This window comes from Sander vitreus, chromosome 13, assembly GCF_031162955.1.
Source record: "Sander vitreus isolate 19-12246 chromosome 13, sanVit1, whole genome shotgun sequence".
Taxonomy (NCBI): Eukaryota; Metazoa; Chordata; class Actinopteri; order Perciformes; family Percidae; genus Sander; species Sander vitreus.
Genome location: NC_135867.1, coordinates 19559991 through 19585084, shown reverse-complemented (window position 1 = coordinate 19585084; position 25094 = coordinate 19559991). Strand labels below are relative to the sequence as shown.

The following is a 25094-nucleotide window of genomic DNA, read 5'->3' as shown; positions in this document are numbered from 1 at the left end:
GACAAACGTATAATTGCATATTTCCAAAATATCCATACCTGTATATATGCTCTGCTATCATTCTATCTATATCAATTGTTTGGTCCATGGTACACATGTTTCTGTGTAGTTAAGGGAACCTTGATGAGGTGGGATATTTTTCATTTGCTTAGGACAGGTTTAATGAAAAAATGCTGGTGTGTCATTTGTGAATTAAAGAAATCACCTTTAGAAAGTTTAAAAAAATATATAAACTTTATTTATAGTTACATATTTATCGGAGCATAAACATTAGAAAATGCTGGTGGGGGAAGACAGGTGCATGAGACAAAATACATAATATAATTAAATAAATAAACAAAACACAATAAATAAAAATAAAAAAAAGATGTTAATAAAAAAAAAGATTTAGCTTCTATTGAATTTTTAGTCCTGGATGTGATATTTAGCTAGAAGCAAGATCAGGTTTGTCACACATATAATAATATATATATAATAATCTGAGTCCTCTCTCTTAAAACCAGAAGATAACATTTTCAAACCTCAAGGGGGGTTATGTGGATGTACAGGAAACAATTTCTATGACATGTTTGTAGAATCTCTTAGAGTAATCACAGTACCAAAACAAGTGAAAACATCTTCAATATGAAGGTCACAGAAGGAGCAGGAGAATAATCAGGATGGATCATTTTGGTCTTTGATACATAATTAGGGAAAGAAATATATAAAAACATTATAATGTTTAATGTTTAATATGTTTAACAATTATTATCATTAAAATAGTTGTCTTATTTACAATCACAATTACTACATACATTTACAGCAAATCTCATGCGGTTTTTACAATGAAACAATATTATGCCCTTTTCAAAATTTGGTAAAACATTATGCTACGGTAAAGATCGTTGTGATACAGTGCACGATCTGGTATTATTTACAAAATTGATCTACTGAGAGTGAAAGTTTTACAGTGCAGTTTTGTGTTTCCACTAGGCAAACAACCATCCAAATGCTTATTTACTCTTGTACTTTTATTTTAATACTGTTTTTTTCAAAGTGCTTTTAAATTGTTTTTGGTCCTCTTCTGTCCTCCTCGCTGGTATTATTTCTTGAAACCAAGTGATTTTTTTTTCAGCAGGTATGTTCCATTTATGTTTTTGACTGCCTGACATCTGTCCACTCCATTTTGGTGTTTTGCAGCGCCTGAGTCTTCTTTTCATCCACCTGCACATAATCCACTCTGTGATCATCAGACAGAAAGGACTTCTGCTGGACATAGAGCGGGAGAGATGAGGAGACAGTGAGTGATATATTTCCAAAATGAACATGGTTCTGCTTTACTTGTAACAAACAATCATGTTGCACGTATTGTATTTGAACTAGTGATGTTCCTGAGTGTGCTGAACTCTTAAAGTAGAAATCTCTTGGATCATGCATTTCTCATTGCATGTGTACAACATCAAATTCATGAGTACTATAATAGTAGCAGTCTTGCGTCGACTGTTTCAACATATCACACGTAACAAGTCTTCAAAGACGCAGGTTTCTTTTGTCACTGCTTACAGACAAGTTGTTGGTGTTTTTTTACCTGTGCAGTGAGCACTGATTGGTCATTTAAATAGTAACACGTGTCATAATAATAATAATAATGCTGAGTGTGTGTTTCAAGTTTAAGAAAATCAATTTTACAATGTAAAAAATCATTCATGTGTGGTGTTAGCTGTTCTCTCTCCACTTCATTAACTTCATTTGTTTCCCAGAATGCCTCACCAACACCCAAAGCTTGTAGCATATAGGTAGTGAAGGTAGGAAGGGTGACAGAAAAAGTAATAGCAATAGCAAAGTAACATCATCCCTGTCAGAGTCTTGGCCAGTCCATGTCTGTTTCTGTCTACAGAGGCTACAGTTGCACAATGGTGCAAAAGACTGAGTCTGTACTTAGAGATGTATCTGATCTATCGCATTTATCTGATCATAACATACCTTCTGCACAGGAGAGGGGGATGCAGAATTGAAATCCAGTGACAAATAGTCAAGGTTTGATCTTCTCGCCCAGGGTTGAACCGCTCCATCAAAGTTGAGACAGAAATGTTGCCTTGACTCCTGTCAGAGAGAGAAAGAAATGGAGACCTTGCTGAATCATCACTGTTCCAATAATGTTAGGCCGTTTAACTAAGGGAAATTTAATCCATTTTCTAGCCAGGAAAGCCAAATCGGGTCACATTAGTCAGTATCTTATTGGTGCAAATAGAAATGCACAGTCAAAGTCTCTCTTCGAGTCTCTGATATGGTGATAGCATTAGTTGCATCGAGTCAGTCTATAAACTACATATGTATTGTTTAAAATGTGTTTTCACGACTGTAAGTAGTTACCATTGCAGTGCAGTGTGCGTCTTCATCTCTTGGATTGTCCACGTTTTCAAGTCTTCTATCAAGAGGTAAACAGTTCACTGCAAAGCTGCAATTACACAATAAAAACAAAAAAATAGGAAGAATTATATCAGATTAGCAACCAACGGAGAAGCAGGACATTAGCCTTAAACTGGGTGAGCCTATTTAGAACCAAGGTAAAAATGAAATTTAATCTGTCGAAATTTAAAGATATAATGAGATCTAGTTGTAAACAAAATGGCAGTCCCATAACCAAAACACATGACTGGAACCTCCTATTACACTTTGTGGATAAAGACTTTTTCCCTCACCATGATTCAGTCATTGCTCTGCTCAAAGGAAGATGAGTGGGACATTCTGTGATTGTAGAGAGGCCTCTCAAGTCAAGAGGTGGAGGTCGAGCTGTGAACCCAGAAAGGGCAAAGTTATTGGACTGATTGTAATTCTCTAATGTGCCACAGAAGGGCCAGCTTTCAAACGGTGACAAGTAGTAAAACTCATTGTGTGGAAAAATCTGTGTATCTGATATCTGCATGAATCCTGTCATTTACGTTACATTTGTAAACCCTGTTTAAAGTATAACAAAGACTACATACTCAAAAACATCATGAAGACCCCCAGCCACGGAGTTGATTAGCTGAGTAGAAATACAAGCTCAGTTGTCTACACAATGTCAAAAAATGTCACATGAACCAATCCAGACTGTTATGACTCTCACCTCTCCTCAGGCGAGGCTTGAGATGCCGGTGGATTGGAGGCGGCGCAACATCTCCAGGTTGACGCATTGGTGTGCTGAGAGTCGTGGAGGACTCAAAGTTGCAGTTTGTATTGTGGAAACTGAATGTCCCGGGGCTCATGGGGATGTAGCCATCACATTCAATGGTGGTAACAGAGGGAGACGGCGAAGCCATGGGGACATATGACTCATCCTGGGAGCTTTGAACTTGTGTGGTATTTAAACAAGGCTGCTGAACGACAAAGCATCAGGAGGTCAGACAAGTGCACTTTATTGTCATTTTGGTACACATTTGTTAAAGACACTGCATCTTTATGTGCTTATTGCATCTTTTAAATTATTCTGACGGCATGTGTTTTTATTTCCTAGATAAATGATAATACCCCTCGGATGCTAAAGTTGTACATTTTCCAATCCTACAGTTATTTGGTTTTTTTAAAGAATAGTTTGGCATTTTTATGAGTAAGATGAGAAGATTGATACTGCTCTCATGTCTGGTATGTACGGTGGCCGACATGGGCAAACGCACTGCAACTTAAGAAAACACATGCAAATAGACAAACACAAGCAAATTAAGAAAACATCTTCAATAATTCAACATGCTGCAAATACATAAACGATGCAAAATGAGAAGCACACAAACCCCGAAAACAAATGCAACAGAAAAACGCTGCATCCAGTTTACACAACAGAAGGTGAGGTTATGTCAGAGAGAGTGGGTATTTTGTTTTCCTAATTTTTTTAATTCGATTTTTAATAAGTGTTCTACTTTTCAGTAACATATATGGGCTTTTAACTAGTGTTAGCTTGCAAGCTCTTGTAGAAGTCAGTCTCTAACACGGTAGCTGCGTAAACCTGTTTTATAATACTCTAAAAGACTAGGGCCAAACGTTAAAATGAATATGCACCTTTTTATGTCACCTCTTTACTACACTTTTCTTCCTGTTTCCAAAACAAACCTCTCATCTGCTCTCTCGCTCTCGTTCTCTCTCTCTCTCTCCGTGGGGTTGAAACTCAAGCTGTTCCACTTACTGCTTCCCCTAGAGGCCTGGAGAACTTTTGTTATGTAAACTGGATGCAGTGTTTTTCTGTTGCATTGGTTTTAGGGGTTTGTGTGCTTTTCTTTTTACATAATTTCTTTGCAGCGCATTTCTGTATTTGGTTGTGTTGTTTGTATTTAAAGCGTGTTTGCTAAATGCTGCACATGTGTTGTCAAATTAATAAAGATGTTTTCTTAATTTGCTTGTGTTTTGTCTATTTGCATGTGTGTTTTTTTTTAGTTGCAGTGCGTTTACCCCTGTCAGCCACCGTAGGTATGAATATGAATATGATGCAGCCTGTTAGCTCAGCTTAGCACAAAGACTGGAAACAGGGGGAAACAGCTAGCCAGGCTCTGTCTAACGGTAACAAAATCCATCTACCAGAACCTATAAAGCTCACTAATTAACATGTTAAATATTGTTTGTTTAATCCATACAAAAACCAAAGCTTAAAAAAATTCCTGGAGTCACTGTGAGGTTGCCTTGGCAATCAGCGAAGACCCCAGTTATGGTAGGCTAAGCTAACCATATCCCAGCTGTAGCGTTAGCTGCGGGAGAAACTCCAGGCAGTTAATGTTACAGATTAAACAAATGAGATATATACTGTTCCCAGTCTTTGTGCTACGCTAAGCTAACTGTCTCCTGGCAGTAGCGTCATATTTAACGGACATGAGAGTGCTATATCCTTTCATCTAACTTGCGTAAAGCATATTTCCTAAAATGTCAAGCTATTTTGTTAAGCATGCAGGGTTTTTTCAGCAAGATCTCATGAGAAATGTTTTTCTGCTGTTAATGATTCTCTTACCAGATTAAGACTCTGCCTCCTGTTCCTCATCAATCTGCTATGAGCATCTCCTAAAAAAAGAGGTAAAATTAGTTTACGATCTCATCCTTTACAATCAGATATTGTCGACATGAATCTGTATGCTGCCACGCCAGGATTATGAATCATTTTGTTGCGCCCAGCTTGCTCAGTTTTTGCATTCTGCATACTGTGAGACTCCTTCCTAATGAGGACATACCTGTTCTGAAATGGTCAAGGCTTGACAAAGAGGTCCTCCGGAGACATAATGCAGCGTGGTTTGCCCTTGGCCTGCGAGCTAAATCATCACTCAGCTGCTCTGACAGGAGATTAGACTTGGGTGGCAGCGGAGGAGGTGTTTGTCTGTCACTCGTTGCCTCAAACGATGCAGACGAATAAGGTTTGTCAAACTGGAAGACATTTGTGGCACAGTGGCGTTGTGGAGAGGAAGAGGACGACGGTAGCACCATGGAGGTGCATGGAGCGCTGAAAGGAGGGTTAGTCAACCTCCCATGGAGGAAAAAAGATGGACTGGGGCTGGCATGAAAGAAGGAGGAGGAAGAGGAATCGGTGTAAAGAGGTGAGGGGACAATGTCCCTGACAGCATCGTCTGATGACTTCTGCTCCAGAGAGATCTCAGAGTTTGAAAAGCTGTCATTTCTACATATATGGGGGGAAGCATTGTATTTGTTAAACATGAACTACTGCCATCATTTTGTCTTGTGTTAAAGGATTGCAGATTGTACATACCTACTAGTGCTTACACTCCCTGTCTCACACTGTGAGAGAAACAGGTAGTCCAGGGGGTGACTGGAATCTGGTTGGCTTGATACAGACACTCGGTCAGAGCTGTCAGGGGACGGATGAAGGGAGGTGGGGGTGTGAGGAAAGCCTTCTTCTGAACTCTCTGTTGAGAACAAGCAGATACAGAGAGCATGTAGTTTCCGAAACGTTACAACCACTAAGAAGTGACAAGGAAACTGCCATCGCAAACCATACACAAACACACACACATGCAGGTTTCTCCCATGCAGCCTGTATTCAAATGAACAATATACTGTAAATGGAGCAGGTGAATTTGAAAAGAAAAATCAATTTTCTGCAGGCACCTTAAAAGTAGGCACATGTGAGCCCTGTTCCCTCTTTTGTTTATATATCCTCCAATCTTTTAGTCAGATTGGCTCTCGTTCAGAAATTTGTTTCATTCCATTTCACTCAAGGCCGCTAAGTCAAGGCTCTCCCTGCAGAACCATGTGGGCGAAAACATCCAAAAGTCTTTGCATGTTCTCATGAAACATTTGCTACCCTTAATAGACGTTTGCATTCTCTTGAGGGTGCCGAACAACCTTTTAAATTCCTTTGCAAAACTTATGAGGTGCCATCGCACAGAAGTCTTTTGAGATCCAGGCAGTCCTATTTTCTAAAAAAAAACGTAATTTAAGCAACATAACATTCTAAAATTCTACAAAAACTACAGCAACAATCTGTATCACAGTGTTTAGTGTGGGATATAAGTTTGCATTATAATTGACTGTGTAAGTGTGTGTGTGTGTGTGTGTGTGTGTGTGTGTGTGTGTGTGTGTGTGTGTGTGTGTGTGTGTGTGTGTTTTCTAAGAGCATATGAGATTTACGGTAATATGCAGGGCGGCATATCAGCAACATTGCTCTATCTTCTTCACACAGATGGCAGTGTTCTAACAGACGTCTCCACATCTCCTCACAAAATATTGGAAGCAACAGTAAAGCAAGGGTCAAAACAGCCTCACTCTCGCAATACGTTGTAGAGAGTGATCATATGTTAGCAGAAGTGTAAATATAGAAATAAAAGTCAACGCCATAAGAATACAGTGGTCACAGGTCAATTAAAGGCAATGAAAGCAGCACTTAGTGATGCATACAAAAAAAAATCACCCCACAAAAGATGAGATTTCATTCTGTGCAGCTCCGAAGCACGTTCACAGAAGTGATGGGAAAATCTCATTATTTATCTGTTAGTTTGAATGGGACCTCAGCTCCCTGTTTATCTGCTGTAATCTCCTCTAATACAGTTGCAACATTAGGCTGTGTGACAAGCAAGTAGCAACTACAACATTTTGAACTGTTGGAAACATCTTCTGCACACAGACAACTGTCAGATGTATGACAAAATATGCGGCCACGTGTTATCTTCAAGTCATTAAACCATGTACTTTGCTTGACTTGAGCACTCATCTGAATTAATTTCCATTCCAGAAAGAGTTGTGTGGAAAAATTGTTTACATTTTTTTTTCTATATTTCTAACAATAATGTAACATTTACTTGTTGTTGCTGCTACTGATGTAGAAAGAAGACCAGATATGATTTTAATCAAAGGGTTTTAACCACAATGTGATGATGTGATGATGTGATACTGTGCGTGGGTTTAGGAGCTGCATTTATTGAGAAATGTATCTGAAAAGACCACAGCTCTGCATCAAGCAGACAAAGTTTTAGATTTTTCAGCTGATTGAATGTTTTTCAAGTCTGCCACTCCAATGGATGGGAAATTACCTCTTCAAATCTTTATTTTTCCCTTGACTTAAATGTAGATAAAAACACTATACCGCTTTGTGAAAATAATGCAAAATACTAGGACACCATGGAAATATTCCAGATGTTTTTTTGCATCATTTTTTTTTTAAATGTTGCCTGACACTTGAATCTTTGTGAATTCCATTAGAATTAAAAATGAAGTACTTTAGATTTGACAAAGTGTGCACAACATGAGTTTTAAGTAATTAACACACCCGTAAGCACGGCAGGTTAACACATTCTCAGTTAAACCTGCACTTTGGACGTTTTGCAGCAAGACATAACAAATTTAAATTTGAGTTTTAATGCTGAAGTCATAAACTGCACCCTTATATTTGAACAATCACTGGTCTGTGAACTACACAGCCCCAAATAAACAGTTTGACCTTATTCTAAAGTTTTATTTTCAGTTCACCACTTCCTGTGTGGGGTCAAGTTACACCAATTTCTTCTGGACCAGCAGGGTGAATGTACTACATCTAGTGAATGGGATGATCTTCTGTTTTACACCATTACTATGTGACTTTCAGTGAGACAGGCACATTTTAAAGTGCAGCTTTAACACGACCACATAGTGTGTATTTACCTGCATCCTCCAGGCTCCCAAACTGGCAGATTTGACTGATGCTACTGATCCAGCTGTTCATCTCTTCCTCAGTTTTGGCCACCAGGTAGAAAACACGAGATGAGGTCTTTACTACAAACAGGTGCTTTCCATGGAAGTCTCGCTTTATCCTGAGCTGCCCATTCAGCATTTCGACCTCACACTCTTTCAAGTCGATGGTGCGGATTGGCTTTTTGGAGTTCTTACTTTGATAGTATTCCAGCACATCAGGATTGCCGCTCATGCGACCTCTTCGAAGCACAAACCAGCGTTTCCTCCACGCCTGCAGGAGAAAGGGAGCAAAAAGTTCATCATGGAGTTACTTTTTTAAGTTTTAACTTTATCCTTACTGCATAATGGTATTCACAGTACTGCATAATTCTAAGAGTAACATCTCCCTTTCCCCCACCACCACCACCATTTTATTAGTCATGACTAGTTATGACCAGTCATGACTAGTTATGACCAGTCATGACCAGTCATGGGTATTAGATCACAGGTCCTGCTCACAACAGCTAACTTAGCAACTTTAAACTCTTTTTTTGTGTGTGTGCTTTTGATATGGTCAGTAAGCGGAACCTTAACTCAAATTTCCCAGAAGTACAGAGAAGAGGAAGTTCACTGTATTTAGCAGGAAATGTCAAACATAACGAAAGAGGTATTTATACAGTACTTGGTCTACTGAGGACTTACTGAAATAATATAATACTGAAACAGGTATTTATAGCTCCATAGATCTACTTGTAATATGTAACGCCTGAGCCCTCGCTGCATACAGGGTGCCAGTTGTCATCCCAGCCATGTGGGGGTGTCATATTTTATATTTAGAAATAGCAGATTAAAAGAAATGATAAGAATAGTAATGCTAGATGTATAGGAAATCTCTTTCATACTTGGTTTTGTGGCTTTGTGTGCCTTATAGGAATGGAGCCTCGTCCGATATTGTTGTGGTGTGAAAACCTTTTGTTCTGCATGTGGGTAATCAGCTCCTGCACAAGTCAGTTGGTAATGTGTTTGTACCAGGAAATGGTTAGACACGCTACACTGATGCCGATACCACTGCCAAATTGAGAGGAAACCGTAACTAGACAGATGGCTTGGTCCTATAGATGTGTTAAATATGGAAAGTTTGAACTCGGAACTTAAGTTGTTTTAGATATTTTTAAGTGAAGACAGAGCACTTCATGAGATTTTACTGTTCAGTTTTTAACCAGATCCCATGGTCTTCCTCAGCAGATGGAGTTTGCTTGGTTGTTATGTGACCAAAGTATGGAACACAGGTGTTCAGTGATGGTGGCAACTGAGTAAACATAATCCACTGAGGAAGACTGTGTGATGTGCTTGAAAGCTCTGGAAAATGCTGGTAATTGGACTTTGACATTTGCTGTTTTGTGGGAAAAATGTCAAAGGGCAAAAATGAACGCTCAAGCTAAGGTTGAAAAACTCTAAAACATTTTTGTCTCGTCATAGTAGGAAAAACAGACGCTACTCATAACATTAAGATTTTTAACATTAACATTTTTTTGGGGGCTTTTCCCTTTATTGTGACAGTGGATAGACATAAAAGTGGGAGAAAGATGGGGGATGACACGCAGCAAAGGGAAGCAGGTCAGATTCGAACCCGCGCTGCTGCAGGACTCAGCCAACATGGGGCGAGTACTCTTACTGGGTGAGTTAGAGGCCGCCCCAGCTGTGTTCTATTCAAATGTTCCAGTAAGACAGTGTGACAGTAAGCCAGAATGAACAATACTAGGACCCTGAAACTGAAGCAGCTAAATGGAATTTAGCCATCATTGATTTTATTATTTACACCTGTGCCTTTCCTACTGTGACATGTCAAAATGTGTTGAATGAAAAGGCTCATGCAGGTTAAAGTGTTGCCAATATCCATTCTAAAAAATCTTAAAATTCTAGTATTGATAATGCATAGCATGGGATATTAGATGTTTATATACAGTATCTTATTAATGACATTTGCAATAGCTTCTCTTTCAATATTTTCCTTTTCATGATCTCGAGGAGTGTAAATTAGTCATTTTATGTCATTCTAGTTAAGAGAAACAATTACAAAGGGCTTTTATAATACAATATATGTCGTCAAAGGTAGTAATCAAGGGATATTACAATAATGTATATGTCTCGATACAAGCAATACAAGCTCTTGTGAGTAAGGGCCACACTGTGGTGAACTGGACACAGCCAACAACAGTTAAATGCTGTTTGCTGAGTGTTGATACTTCTGTTTCTGTACAAGGTGACAAAGTAAAATCAAGAAGCTGCAACTAAACAAACACCACACAGCACTCTACATTGACGTTTTCTTAAAGCATGCTTTCATTTTTTTATTTTATTTGAGAACACCATCGTGCAAGATAAATTTGAACGGCATGTGCTTGACATTTGAATACTGAGTCAGATAGTGTGCCTGCCCTAACAGTCTGAAAAACATATATTTACTTTGTTCTCTGGTATCAACAGGATTTGCATAGTGTGCCAAAATAAGTTTCTATTTCCCTCTCGAACCCCATCAATGCACACCTCCACCCACCCTTTCCCTGCACTGGTGTTGACAAATGGCCCTCCTCCTCTTGCATTCGTACAGAGGAAGTGCAAACAGCCGTCATTAAAGCTGGACTATTTCTGCTTGTCACTTAAGTCTGTCTGGCATTACTTCCCATGTTTCACAATGCACACGCTCATCACATAAACACATATACACAGAGCATTATCACATGACCCTAACAACCACAAAACAGTGCTGTCCATGGCTGTCAAGTGCATCTGCAGTTTGTAACATATTGTTATTGTCATGATTCATTGTTGGTATAATTATATTGCATCCACAAGCCAAAACAAAAGAAAGAAAAGAAGAAGAAACAATTTCATCTCAGTTTAACAGAAGCATACAAACCCACAGTGTTTCTAAATCATCATTCCACAACGTAACACACACACACACACACACACACACACACACACACACACACACACACACACACACAGGCTCAGCAGCACAACCTGGCAGTCCTACTGGCAGAGGACATACTGTATACAAGTGTCCGGTGTGTACTACTACTCACAAATCTCTTCAATTTCTTCTCAGGGGGGGATTTAATGAGCCAACCGGTGCAGACCACATCCCCAGCACTCATCTTGACTGCAGAGCGAGTCGTCCTCACGGTTGTTGCTGCTGCTGCTGCTGCTGCTGCTGCTGCTGCTGTAAAAACTGAGAGCACTGCGAAGCATATCCTGTGTTCTGGTATTCAGCCTAGCCACTCCAAAAGGAGGAAGTCGAAAAATTGATCACACTGACAGAGAGAGAGAGAGAGAGAGAGTGAGGGCAGGGGAGAGGGAGAGCATTATGTGTTTATTTTTCATGTGCTCGGGGCAAGTGGATTGAACTGTATGGTTAAATACTACACATAATGAGGTTTGACAGGTTTGAGGATTAAGTTGTATTGATTCCTGAACGTGCAGGAGCTGAGTCACATGCTTTTAAAAGATCTTATCTTAAGGTTCAACGTTTTCAAAAAGCATGTTGATTCCACATTGCTGTTATTATTTTGTTTATTATTTATGTTGTTATATTTATGTATTATTGTTTGTTTGTCTAATGTGGTTTCTGAGCTCTTCAGAAAGCAGTTTTAACAGTGGGTAACTGATTCAAACATCGACCTCCTGCACCTCTTTGATGCTAAATAGATAGATCTAATAGATTATCTAATAGATTAGATAAACTAATGAGGGCTAATTTCAGCTTGAGCTTTCAGAAAGGTCTCGGTGCAGATATAATATTAATAGTAGTAGTGGCACTATCAGTTTGCTCTTCTTCCAGTGCTCAGTCTTTGTCAAAAGTTAATAAGGTGAATTTAAGGATTAACCAGTTTAGAAAGTATGTGATCTTATGTTAGATTCCCACTTTACTTTTTGACAAACATGGTAACAAAAGTTGCAAAAGCAAACTTACATAATTTATACTCTTTGGAGGCTGTTTACCATTTTATGCTGCAAATAGTTTTATGCATTCCATGATCTTTTCACATTTAAGCTATTTTGTAACTTCTTAGTCACAAGCAGCTTCTACAACAATCGAGCCTTTTAAGATCATAAACTACCATGCAATTAAAATTTGCATAGGAAGCCGATAAGATTGCAGCACTGCCATATTTGTGAAAAAATTATATTTATTATAATAAACATATCCATTAATGCCTATAAATAAACAGGCTTCTAAGGTGCTAACATGTTGGTACCTCTCAGAGTTTCTGACTCAGTAACTTCAGGGTGCATCTATGTGGAGCTGTAAGGTGGCCTTTCCTAAATCCTCCACCTCTGCCTCTGATCAATATGTGGAATTCATTATGGATCATAATTGTATCCTCATGTTGAAACAGCTTTTAAAGAGGAATCAGTCACGTAGTCAATAATGATGATGCTTGTCATCGAGTTTTATAGTAATTTTGTTTTATCATTGTTGTGTTTTGTGCTGTTTTACTGTAAAATATTTCGTTGCATTACTTTCACAGCAAGTTACTGTCAGATTTTGATAGTAAATTCAATTGAATTTACAGTCACAGTCAGTCGTTGATCAGATTACTGTGATGTAGAAATATATATATATATATATATATATATATATACATACATATTCACACACACAGTGGCACTCATAAGTTTATGAACCCATGCTAAAGTTGACTAAAAAGAGGCATAAACAATATCATAAATCATCTCTCAATGCAAATCAAACCAGCTATTAGGCTAACTGAAATAAAACCATGCCAGTCTCTAGGTATGGTGAAGGGTATGTGATGATGTGAGGCTATTTTAATTCCAAAGGTCAAGGGAACTTTATCAGGATGCATAGTATCCTGGATCCATGAAATAACTGGCCTTTAAAAATAAAACTCTGCCTGCCTCTATGGGAATTTAACATAGGGGTTGGATTATACCTCATTTTTTTTAAGATCAATTTCCAAAAGATGATTTTTTTATTCCTCTTTTTAGTCTTTAGCATGGGTGAGTGCCACTGCATATATACACTGTTGTAGAAATACAGTACAAACTTAATATTAATGCAACTCAGTAGCCATTATATTTGTTTAACAGTATTCATCTATTTACCCATTACAAACCTAAAACCTTAGGGGGGAAAAGGTTATACTCAAAGTATTAAAAATTCAACTACACTGATGACTGTTTACTATGAATCAGCAGTCAACATAGTTAGAGCAGAGTGAGATCAAACTGTAAAAAGTAATTCAAATGAATTGCATTAAAAGCTGGAAAAGTGTTTTTAATTTAAAACACATTTGGTCCTTTCTCGTGTCCCTCTAACAGATACTGTTATATATCAATATACCATATGAACTGTATGTGTTAGTGATACACTCTGATTTGAGCTGCCCCCAAGTGGCCAAAGAATTAATTTGTGCAGGTTTCAGATCTGTTGAGTCTACAACCTTTTAGTATGCGTTAAGGCATTAGCAGTATGAACATTGTTTGAACTGAGATGATTGCATACTATCTGACAGAATGGCAGTCTTATTATTCAACAAAAACCTTTCATTTGTCAGCCATGAGGTTCACTGTGTCAAAAGTGACACAACTGCCACATTTAAATTGAAGGTTGATTCTTACCATTACCGACATCCCAAAGTGTTGTTAGAATGTATAAAGTCCTTTATTTATTGATTAAACACGTATGTTATAAAACAGTGTAAGTGAAATGCATCTCTAATTTTGCCTATTTTCATGCTTGACTGATAACAGATTTAAAAGACTGCAGGATTTAACGGTATTTTGACCCTCTGTGCATTTTCTACACATAGGTGAGTTGATAGATTGATAGAGTCCGATTATTTGGAGTAAAGGGACCGTCCTCGAGATGTTTCCTGAACTCTATCAAACATCTCATGACTTCAGAAAAAAAAAATCAAATTAATTCTGTGATGTCAGCAGGATTATTACGAGCAGTCCATGCACTTTATGCATCATATAGGATAAGCAGCCAAACTACACACTGTATTTACAGTAGATATTAAAAAAATAAAAAAGACTCATGTTTGTACAACATGTAGCCCACAGACATAATTGTCCACTCCAAAATGTGCACACTGCATGCACTGACAGGAATCTCTGTCTCCTGAAACAGAAACTCAGATCTGCCTTGGAAAACATAACTGGGCTGCTGTGTAATACATGTGTTGCTGTAAACTAATATTTAGGGGAGAGTATATTTTGTCCTTGGAAGAACTACACAGAATGTAGGCGAGTCACATTGTTGTTTATATTTTTTAATTGTCAAATTAATTTTGTTTTTGGGAGTAGTATTATCTTTGTCTGTTTGAAGTGGATCAGTGTTGGATCCTGTCCTGACCAGTAGGGAGCAGTAAGCCTTTACCCACGGACTGCTGGCTCCTAGTCATGCTGCAGAGAGCGACCTCATCAAACGCTTCTGTCTCATTTTTTCCAAGGGGGTAAGCTTCTCCTCACAACCATAGATGTATTAAGCATAGACTGTATATAGAATAGACCAACAGATCCCGTTGCTCTGGACGTAGACCAGTTCAAGGCCATTAGATGCACTTTTCCGGTGAGCGATGAGCGTTACTGCGCAGCCTCCAACTGAGAGAGACGACGTAAATGTGACGTGAGCAACCTGTCTGAAAGTTGTAAGTCTTCTGGTAGCTGTGCCAAGAGAAATCTCAATCATTCCCAATCTTGCAGAGATGGAGAGCGTAGGTATATGCAAGGCGATAACATGGGCACAGGCTAATTATTGCTAACTAAAATGCTAGTTAACATTAAACTTAAACAGTAATAAACTGTTAAACAGTAATAAACAATAAGTAATTTAAGTAGTTTTTTTAAATATAATTTGTGCAATGCATTTTTGTGTATTTTGTAATGTATACGAGTGACAATAAAAAGGTATGAATATACACTGACTAACATTGAATACTGTATACACTGAATAACACTTAAACATGGCTTTACCAGCGCTACTTTGTTGTTATTTAACACTGAATATAGATTTATTGTAGCAATTAAATTCACTTTATTCTACTGTCTATGTCTATTTGATGTTACTGCTCCTCCAGCTGTCATCAAGAACACCTGCTGTAATATTTTGAAAGGTATATTGTATTAATAAACAAAAACACAAACATTTGAGTTTTGCATGTAAATAGTTTGCATTTACTAAACATTTGCATATAATAGTTAAATTACAGAATACTAGATGTTGAAGAACATAAAAGTATTAACTCCATAATGTAAAAAAAAATATCATCCATTAAAAGTAGTCCTGCATTTCAAATGTTTCATCTGTAAAAGTGCAGCAGTATTAAAGTAAAATGTAGGTCATTGTGAAAAGTAAAAGTAGTCGTGAAGAATGTATCTTTTCAGTGTGGGGGTGAGGTGTTTACGTGGTGGGTGGCAGCAGAGTGCCAAGGAGTCTGACAGCTTGGGGAATGAAGCTGTTGCAGAACCTCGCAAAGCTGATCCTGATGATGTGAAATCATCTGCTTAATTGCAGAGGGGCAAACAGTCTGTGGGAGGAGTCATTCAGGATGGAAGTACGAAGAGCCTCTGCATGCACATCGCCTCTGGACGATGTCCTGGATGAAGAGGAGAGAGAAATGCATGTTAGGGAAATGTGGGAGAATGGGGTTTCTATGTTGGCCTGAAGGTGGCGCTAAAGGAAAGGTAACAATCACACAATGTATTCCCTGGGAAGTATGATATGCTCAGCAAATTACTTGGTAATTCACCCATCACATTTAGTGAGAAGAAATGTAATAGGGACACCACAATCAAGAGGAATCTTCGTTTGGGGAGGAAGCATGAATGCTTTTAACACATAGCCTATCCTAAAAATGTACTAATTCCATTTTGTGATATCCTGTTTGAAAAGTTGACATTTTATGACAGTGTGTCTTATTATGAATATATGATTATACCAAAGATTCTCTATAACTAAACCGTCTCTGATTGTACCGGATTATTATATATCGATCAGACAATCTTTTTTTTAATTTAAATTTACAATCCACTCGCCCATTCGTCGCGTTAATGACGTCAGCTCCAGCTCAGCGCGACATTTCAAAATAGGAGTTTCCTGTTTACATTATCCCATAGACGTACCGTTTATGCATTAACCGGATAGTTTTTAAGTCAGACTAAAGTATAAGGCAAGGTAACTCTAGGCGTATGAATCAAGTACCGTATGTTAACTTGCGCACTTTTTGGTGTATAGTGACGCAATCAAGCAGCACCCGCGTTGTTGTTTGTAACGTCAACCAGTGATAACGTTAAAGTCGTTGGCGAGGTGTCCCTCACCGAGAAATGTTAGTAAGTCTTGTAGCTATATTAAACCAGCTGTATTAAGATAAGTCTACTCATTCACATACCGCTAGTTTATCTGCGCAGCGTTACGTTTAAACCTAAACGCGTGTAACGTTATGACATTGCTGCTAATACTGGCAGGAAGAAGTTAGCCAATAAGCTAACATGAGATCAGTTGATGACAGCAGCGACATACCGTTAACGTTACCGGCTATCTGACAGGTTAACAGTTAACTAACTAGTTGACGTAAGGTTACCTGTCCATAATGGAGGATAACTCGTCCTGTTCTTCGGTGGTCACTGGTCTTTCTCAAGCGTCTTTCCTCCAGAGGACGTTGGAACGGTTATCCTCCATACAGTGTCTGAAAGTAAACACTGAGGAGGAGGAGGAGGCGGCGGCTCCTGTTGCTGTAATTGCACTTCAGCGGTACTTATCTGAGCAAACCGAGGGGCAGCAGCTCTACAGCTATAGCTACGACGTTACCGTCACTGACGGAGTCTGGCGAGCCAAATGCTTTGTTCACCCTAGTTTAAATCACTTGGTGCACACAAACACCCTGAGGACTGGGACTGACATCACCATCACGCAGTGCTCTTTTGTTTACAACGAGAGGAGACTGGGACACGGTTACATTTGCATTGAAAAGCTCAGATGTGGTGTAGAGAGGTCTGCTTTCCTGCCCCGTATAAAGGATGTCAGTTCACTGCCCATGCTGGTCAAGCATGGCATGGAGAGGAGTGTGGTGCTTCAAAGTGATGTTCCCCTTCAGGTGAGCCGCAAACATTACCTGTCTCTGTGGAACAACGAAGACCCAGAGGGAGACATCTGGACCTCGGGGTTTCCCTCGTCTGACACAGTACTGGACGGTGAGATACTCTGATGATCCCCCTGTCACGCACTGATCTATTTACATCCAATCCAAATGTATTTATAAAGTACATTTAAAAACGACAACAGTTGACCAAAGTGCTGTACAATCAGAAAAAAAGACAACAGTTTTAAAACAAAATTACAATAATATAGAAAGGCATCTATTCTAGTGTGTTAAAAGCCTCCGAATAAAAAACGTTTTTAAAACAGGCAGTGTTGGGGCCAGCCTAATATGTAGAGGCAACTTATTCCATGGCTTACATTTCCACCACAGGTGGACTTTACTACTTGGCTGACTGCACAGCCAGCACCTTGTTACCATAGGTTTGAAAGGTGCTTGATAAGTAAAGTTTACTTACTTGGCTCTTCAGCTGCGTGGCTGGATGAAACCGATCACGCCAAATAGCACAATACTGACCCAATAGGCTACCTATAATATTGTGGCAATTGGGACAATCAGAATATTAGTCCAGTGTACCCACAAGACGATTTAGTGAATTTAATAAGGTGGATATAATGCATAGCTGCAACTAACAATTATTTTCATACATTTCTTGATAATTTTTTTCCACTTATTTCCCCTCGCAACAAAACTTAGCCTCACAAAATAGTGAAAAATACCCATCACAGTTTCTCAGAACACACTCCGGGTGATGTCTTCAAACTGCTTGCTTTGTCCGATCAACAGTCACAAAAACTCAATACATTTATAGAATGATGTAAAACTTGTTTTTTTTGCTGGATAAGTGACTTCATTGTTGCCTGTTGTCATTTTCTGTCGATGGACCACTTGACTAATCATTTCAGCACAATTCTGATGACCAAGCAAGCCAGAGACATTATTGTTCACTTCACTCAGCTATAACCATCGAATATGTTTAGAAAATAATGTGAACTAATATAGCTATTAAGTTTTAAGCTGTATTTTCTAGACATGTCTTGCATCAGAAAACCCATATGGTAATATTAATATACATATTTATCTTCCACATGGACTATTTGCATGTGCATAACAGTCTAAACTGTACATGAACACAGTTGTTGACTTTAATATATGTGCTATCCAGTTGCATGACCTTTGGCCACTAAATTGCAGAGAAAATCCTAAAGATGTGTTGTCTGCAATGTCTTTTTTTTTTTTCCAACAGTGTCCAAGATTACTCTTCTTTGTAGTCTGGAGTCATGCTTTAGAAAGACATGGACACCTCTCCCTCTCCTAGTGAGGATACTACACAAATCCAGATTACGGTATTATGGGAAGTTTGGGCTTAAGATTGATTACCCCTACCAGGTGAGTTTGAACGTCCCAAGAATTTGGAGACTCGGTAACAAGATCTCACATTCATGTGTTGTGACAGAGTGTAGTCTTCTTGTTTTTCACCTCATGTTTTTGCCATATTTCAGGCATACTTTGAAGTTGCTGACCAGAGTGGGACAATGTCCCTTGTGCTTTGGAACGAACTTTGTCCAGAGTTTTACCAGAGACTGAACGTAGGCACTGTGTTGTACATCCAAAATTACACCTTGAAGCAGAGTTATTCAAACCGCTCACACCCGCAAATGGACCATCACAGAATGAAGACCTTTAACTCTGTAGGTATGTAAAGACTTATATTTGGGTTGCCTGAAAGCGCTGGGGAACCACAGTATACCCTTAGCTTAAATGTAATATCTTCATTATGTATTTTTCAAAGAAATCTGCCTGAACCCTCGCAACCCTACTTCAGTCATCACTGTGGTTTCACCAAAGAGTGTACTGCCTCAGTGGGGATTGCCTGAGGTTTCCTACCAGTTCACCACCAGGTAATGAATTGGCATCCAAAGTTTCACATTTGCCTATCTTCATCTAGTTCTTGAGGTGAGCGCGCTATGCTATTAGTTACTGCTTTGGTTTCTACAAATACAAAACACATTCTAACTGATTTCAGTTTTGTTAAAAGAAACTGCTTTGTTATGTGTGTATCTAACAGCTCAGAGTTGGAAAATGTATCCAACAACTCTGCATGTGATGTCATTGGTTTGGTGACATTTGTTGGTCGTATTGAAAGAGTCAAGAGTAAAGGGAACATGGGTAAGAAATGTTCCTATTCCATAAACTGGAGTAAAATTGTTTTTAACTAAAGTAAAGCTGCTGAATTTCCTTGTAAAATTGAATTCAGTTATTTGTGATATGTTCGCCTTTTAGGTCCAGAAAAATACTGGACGTATCGCTGGATCCACGCGGTGGATGGAACATCTGACCGTCCTTTTATCCTGGAGGTTTTTTCCTCTTCCCAACCAGAAGTCTTCAGTCGTATATGCCCAAGTAAGTCAACTGTCCTATCTGATGGCTCCCCTGCCACATTTGTAAGCATTTTTCACTCAGTTTGTCAGTCACTTAGTTTTGTTCCTCATCCTCTCTTCCACAGTGACCTACCTGGTGTGCACTCAGATGAGAGTTTGTCAAGTGGAAGGCTCGTTGCCCTACCTCACAAGCAGCTGCGAGACAGAGACGTTCATCACAGGTCAGCACAGCTGTAACAATAGAGTACCTGATGAAGTACATGCAGTGCATGTGGTGACGGTATTGGTCACTGTATTATCTTGTGTCCACATTAGGCTACCACAAAGGTCAGCCATATGTGAGTGACCCCAGAGTGAAGAGCTTCATCCAGTGGACCAAAACTCTGAAGGACAACGTTGTCCTCCAAAAGACAGCTGTTGGTGGTTATTATTGCTACCCTCCTCCCCCACAGACATTTACCCAGTCAATGGCAGATGCCTCAGGTGAAGGGAAAAACACAAAATGGTTTTATTTATTTTTTAAAGTTCTAGTATTTAGAACATGCTTTGGGTTTTTTGGCCTACCAGTGTTTTATTTCAGAATGCATTGATTAGCCTCCGAATAAAAGTCCAGTTTAATTTGAATCATTTCAGGGCTGGAAATTATGAACTTCAGTACTGAACTTGATCCTCTTGTGGGTGGCAGGAATCAAATAAAATCTGGGTCAGCATTTTCCTGCAGTTCTGCCACAAGAGAGCGCAGGGTACGGTCCAGATAAATCATTTTCACTGTACACCTGCTCTATCTGTGTCCTAATGCTAGGTTGCAGGGAGTTAATCTTTATACATGTTATTTGAATTTTCAAAAGCTATTTTTTTTCAAGCTGCCCACAAGAAGGCAATTTACATATCAGTATAAGAAGAAGAGTACAGTATACCCTTCATCTAAAATCTTGCATCCCACGAACTATTGTTATTTTAAAACCTTTTCTATCCAATCTTTAGTTCAAGCTCCTCTGGTTGCTGCGGCTGACTTGAAGAAGGAGTTTGAGACCCTGCAATATAGGGAACACAAAAAAGTTGCAATTCAAGGACAGATCACGGCAGTGCGGTACATGAAAGAGCCAAAGACCACAGAGTCTCGAAGAACACAAGAGAAAGAGGTAATATACCTTATTTCAAAGCATCTTCCCAAGAGTAGTGACCATTAAAACATAAAATAAGTCAACTGATTTTCCTGCAGCTTCCAGATGTTTCTACTGATGCGTGTAAACAAGCTGTACCAAGCGCACACAATCATCCGTCAACAGCTGAGCAGACTTTGGCGGCCAGTTTAACATCTGCTTCTGCTGAGAAAATCCCAGCAAGCGGAAGGAAAAGAAGAATTCAATCGAGGTACCGATTTGTGAGCTTTGTAGTGAATCAATAACATTGTACGTTTTTTAGCTAGGAAGGAGCACATATACAGGAGAGTTTTAATCCAGTAATGAAATGAAAAATATCTACGTTTTCCAGAATAGCCATGGAGTCCTCCTTGAATCTTGGTAGCGTGTCAGCAAAAAGGTACTGAAGATCGAGTTGGTAGTATTCATCAGTACTTCCACTTCGATCATTCTGAGCTCATTTGTTTCTGCTCCTACAGGAGACATAACGATGCAGAGGAAGGACAAGAGCAGGAAGAAGAGAGTGACTCTGGATCTGAGGAGGCTCAGGATGCGGAATGCCTCCGACAACTGCAAAATCTAAATCAAGGTGCGTTACTTGAGCTACAGCTTCACTCTGGTGCCCCTTATCCCACTAATGTGTTTGTTTCCACCAGACTCTGATGTAATATCTTGGGAAAGCAGCAGTTGGCTGAACCAACAGCAAGAAGTGTCTGAACATCTGTGTCAAGGCGGTCTGTACCCGGACAGCGTGTCTCGGAGGTTCACTTTTGACGAAAAGAACGTCCTCTTGCAGCAGAGTAACCTTCAGCCAACGCGATGGACACCAGAGCAAAGCGCCGACACCATCCCTCCTGTGGTTTGTCCAGGATACTACCAAGTAACAATATTAGGTAAAGTTGTATTGTAAGAATTACTCTGATCTGTGATGCACAAGTTAATTTCAGCATTTCAGCCTCTGTTGTCCATCCTGTGGGCAGTGTGAACATCCTCTTGTTCCTTAAATAATAATCTGTCTGACTTATTCAGGGGATGTAGGCCTTGGTTTCCTCTTTCTTTATGAATAGCTCTCTCAAATGGACAAACAATGCTGTCTAATTCGGTTGGTCCTGAATAGGTGTAGACCTGGCTAACTGACCTTTATGTTTTTACTGTTTACGTCATCAATGAGTCCCTTTTGAGGTTGAGACCTGATTTCAGTGGAAGTTGCACACTCAGAGGTCTGAGTCACATTTAGAAAACACCAAAATTCATAGAACTATGTATTATTAAGGTGGATCTACTTCATTAAACTTTTTTTCTGTCTTCTATTCAGTTTTCACCAAGTTGTGTAGTTAAACATGGCGTTGTCTTCGAACAGCAGCATTTACAAACGTAACACTTTTGTCTGTTACCTTCTGAATATAGCACTACATTCCTGTGGTCTGCCTCCAGACTAACTAACTAACTAACTGCCTGCAGTTAGGGCTGAAAACCAACATCCTAAAAGATGACCAAAATGACCTAACTCTTTTAAATATGACTTATGTTTTTATGCTACAAAGATTGATGACGATGACGACTGTCAAAATCTGTTTGCCAATCTTCTTTGTTTTGTCTTTCTGACAGGCATAAACAAGCAGATAGCCGTCGATGCTGCATATTTGCCTGTCGTGAGCTCAGACGAGCCCCGGGCTGTGGGCCTTCCTCAGGATCCCCATGGCAACACGATGCTGTCCTGCCTTTCGTCAGGCTTCCTCTGTCCGCTCAGTGACACCGCCAGCCACAGCGAATCAACACTTCCCGAGCCAGGTAGCCACCACACTGGTGGAGGGGAGGACCCCATTCAGTTTGGCCTTGACACATGCTTTGGGAGGTCTTTTATCACTAATCCATAGCATCAAATAAAAAAAAAATCACTGTGACAGCGGAAATGTTTGTCTTGCAGAGGAGGTCTTGGTGACTGCCAGTGAGCTGGAGGACACACATGTCGTGTGCATCTTGGACCTTTGCCATCTGGGTGGAGACGAGATGGAAGTCGTGATCAGCAAGGTGTACAGAGTGACAGAGGTTTCTCTCGGCTAGGAGGTACAGAAGAGCAAGTGTTCAGCTCTGTGAGAATATCCTGTAATTATTATCAGCATACATTAATCATGTCATTCCAGAGTTATTTTGGATAATAAGAGCGAAGGTTTTAGACCTAAGCTCAATTTGATACTTTCTCTGATAACCTGCTACACATGTACAGTAAATGTCACATAGTTCTTTAAATAATGCTTTCAAAGAGAGGAAAATGTTAATACCATCGATTAAAATACTGAAATACAGAAGATTGCAAATTTGTATCACCATCAGAATTCAACTGTGTATTTACTGTGACTGACTGATGCTGCTGCTTTGGCTGCAAATAAGATGTCTGCTTACTACACACTGCAAGTTTGAACTCCTAACCAGGAAATCATCACTGTAGAATTTTGAGAAACAAATTGGTATTTTGGATGGCTGCCATCAAATGACTCACTGTGAAAATCATATCCCAGGGAGGTGTGACAGCGGCACATCTGGGCTTCCCTCTGCCTGGCTTTCGATTGTGAAAATCAGCTTTTTGCATTAAGAACACACAGTCTCGTACATAAATCATCTTTGCTCAGAACAGTTTGTTCAGAATAACAATACATATGTTTAAAAATATTTATTTTCAAATATTTCACAATATCCAGGTTGATTTATAAATAATTCAATATAACATAATTAATATCAAGATATTTTAGCATGTAAACTTAATTTGTTAATTTCTTTTAAAACAATATCAATGATAGTTTTTAAAGCTTATTTTGATGGTAAATACAGAAAGAAAACAAGCCATACAAGTGACTGTGCAACACCAAATTAAAATGCAAACAAAAGCCTTACCTCCTCTAATAAGACACTTCATTATGTTACAAAATAACTTTAATTTTTAAAATCATGTAACATACATATGTAATCTATTAGACATATAAAATAAACAACTATATATATATATATATATATTTATATTTATATAGTCTAAACTTTTTTTACATTCTATTATACAATATATTCAATATTTGTTTCTGCACTGAACTGCAGAAATGGCTGTGCACCAGGTTTGTTTTGTTCATGTCCAGGCAAATCGTATACAGAAAGCATTGATCTGACTGCCCATGTTTACATTTAAAGTGTCAGTCACTATTTTACAAATCAGAAAGTTAAATGTGATTTAAAATCACATGCCATCAAAAACAATGACACTCAATGAAAAACCCCATGAAGAAGAAAAGCACTCTGCGTTAAAGAATAAAAAGTGCGGGGAGAATACGAAGAAAAAAACAGTACCAACTCCAGATGGATTATTTAGAATAACGTCTGTGAAGCAATACACACCTAAAAAAATAAATAAAAATCATCTTGCATCCAAACATGTGGTGGAGACAGGGTGATTTGTACAAAGCAAAATAATTTAGGGCTTTAAGCCATATCTGGAGCACAATGCATTATCTATATCAACATGATTGGTTAAGAGTCGTAGACAAAAACGGAGCGAAATCTTCTCTGAATGATGAAAAACAACCTCAAGGGGAAATTTCACTGGGATTGACTGAAGGGTTCATAATTATGAGTTTTCAAAAAAATTCTTTTAGATTTCTTTCTGTAATCGAAATAAAATTGAGGAATAAAGGAAAGTAAAAAAAAAAAAATCTGGTCATCTATGGCGGCTCTGAGTTCCTGGCTGAGCTGACCTTATATGGGCTGTCACTTTACTGCTGCTGTACCACATGTAGATGTATAGAAATACATAAAGGGAGACTGAGATTTCCCTCAGCTGTCTGAAACACAGATTTGGATGATATACAATTGCACTTTTAAAAGCTAAACTGAAACGTATTGAACTGGAAAAAAAGGAAAATGACTTTTCGTAGGTTAACTTCAGTCATTTTTGGCTGAACTATGCTTTAAAGACCACACAGCTGGACAGCTGTTCCTGCACCCTGATGTGAACTCTTAAAGTGTCTGACATTCTGCTTGATGAGAACATAAGGATTCCAATTCTTCATTTAATATTTTTTTTAATGATCACGGTGAACATGTGACCCTTTCCTCCACAGTTTCTGTGTTTTGTTATCATGTTTGGGAAAACTACCACTCTGCACCACATTCCCACTGGACACATCTAAAACTTAAAAAAAAAAAAAAAAAAAGATACTGCTGATATCAACGGTTGGAGGAATGTTTGGACATTTTCTTTAAAAAAATACTTCCATACAATTTACATGGTACAATGGCTTATTATACACCTCTATATACATTGCACATCTGTTGTGAAACATTTAAAACAGTATCAATTA

General features: G+C 38.8%; 2 protein-coding genes across 6 annotated transcripts; one reads left to right on the top strand and one right to left on the bottom strand.

The window, feature by feature from the left end:
* Positions 1–215: 215 nt before the first annotated feature.
* On the bottom strand, positions 216–11359 carry gab3 (GRB2 associated binding protein 3). 5 transcript variants are annotated; one of them, XM_078266037.1, is made up of 10 exons: positions 11184–11359; positions 8086–8386; positions 5699–5855; positions 5169–5608; positions 4952–5001; positions 3089–3338; positions 2682–2772; positions 2353–2437; positions 1963–2082; positions 216–1248 (listed from the first exon to the last, which is right to left on the bottom strand). In XM_078266037.1, exons 1-10 carry the CDS (start codon positions 11253–11255, stop codon positions 1129–1131), a joined length of 1686 nt encoding a protein of 561 aa, XP_078122163.1. In that variant the 5' UTR covers positions 11256–11359; the 3' UTR covers positions 216–1128. The 5 variants fall into 5 exon arrangements, with proteins under 5 accessions (XP_078122163.1, XP_078122164.1, XP_078122165.1 ...); XM_078266038.1 differs by having other exon boundaries at positions 216–1245; XM_078266039.1 differs by having other exon boundaries at positions 3089–3335.
* A 4849-nt stretch (positions 11360–16208) lies between these two features.
* On the top strand, positions 16209–24052 carry radx (RPA1 related single stranded DNA binding protein). Its single transcript, XM_078265709.1, has 15 exons — positions 16209–17319; positions 18472–18614; positions 18728–18920; positions 19018–19126; positions 19294–19394; positions 19509–19628; positions 19732–19827; positions 19922–20089; positions 20591–20748; positions 20829–20980; positions 21101–21148; positions 21228–21337; positions 21405–21641; positions 22357–22539; positions 22676–24052. The coding sequence occupies exons 1-15, from the start codon at positions 16719–16721 to the stop codon at positions 22810–22812; spliced, it is 2556 nt and encodes an 851-aa protein (XP_078121835.1). The 5' UTR covers positions 16209–16718; the 3' UTR covers positions 22813–24052.
* The last annotated feature ends 1042 nt before the right edge of the window (positions 24053–25094 follow it).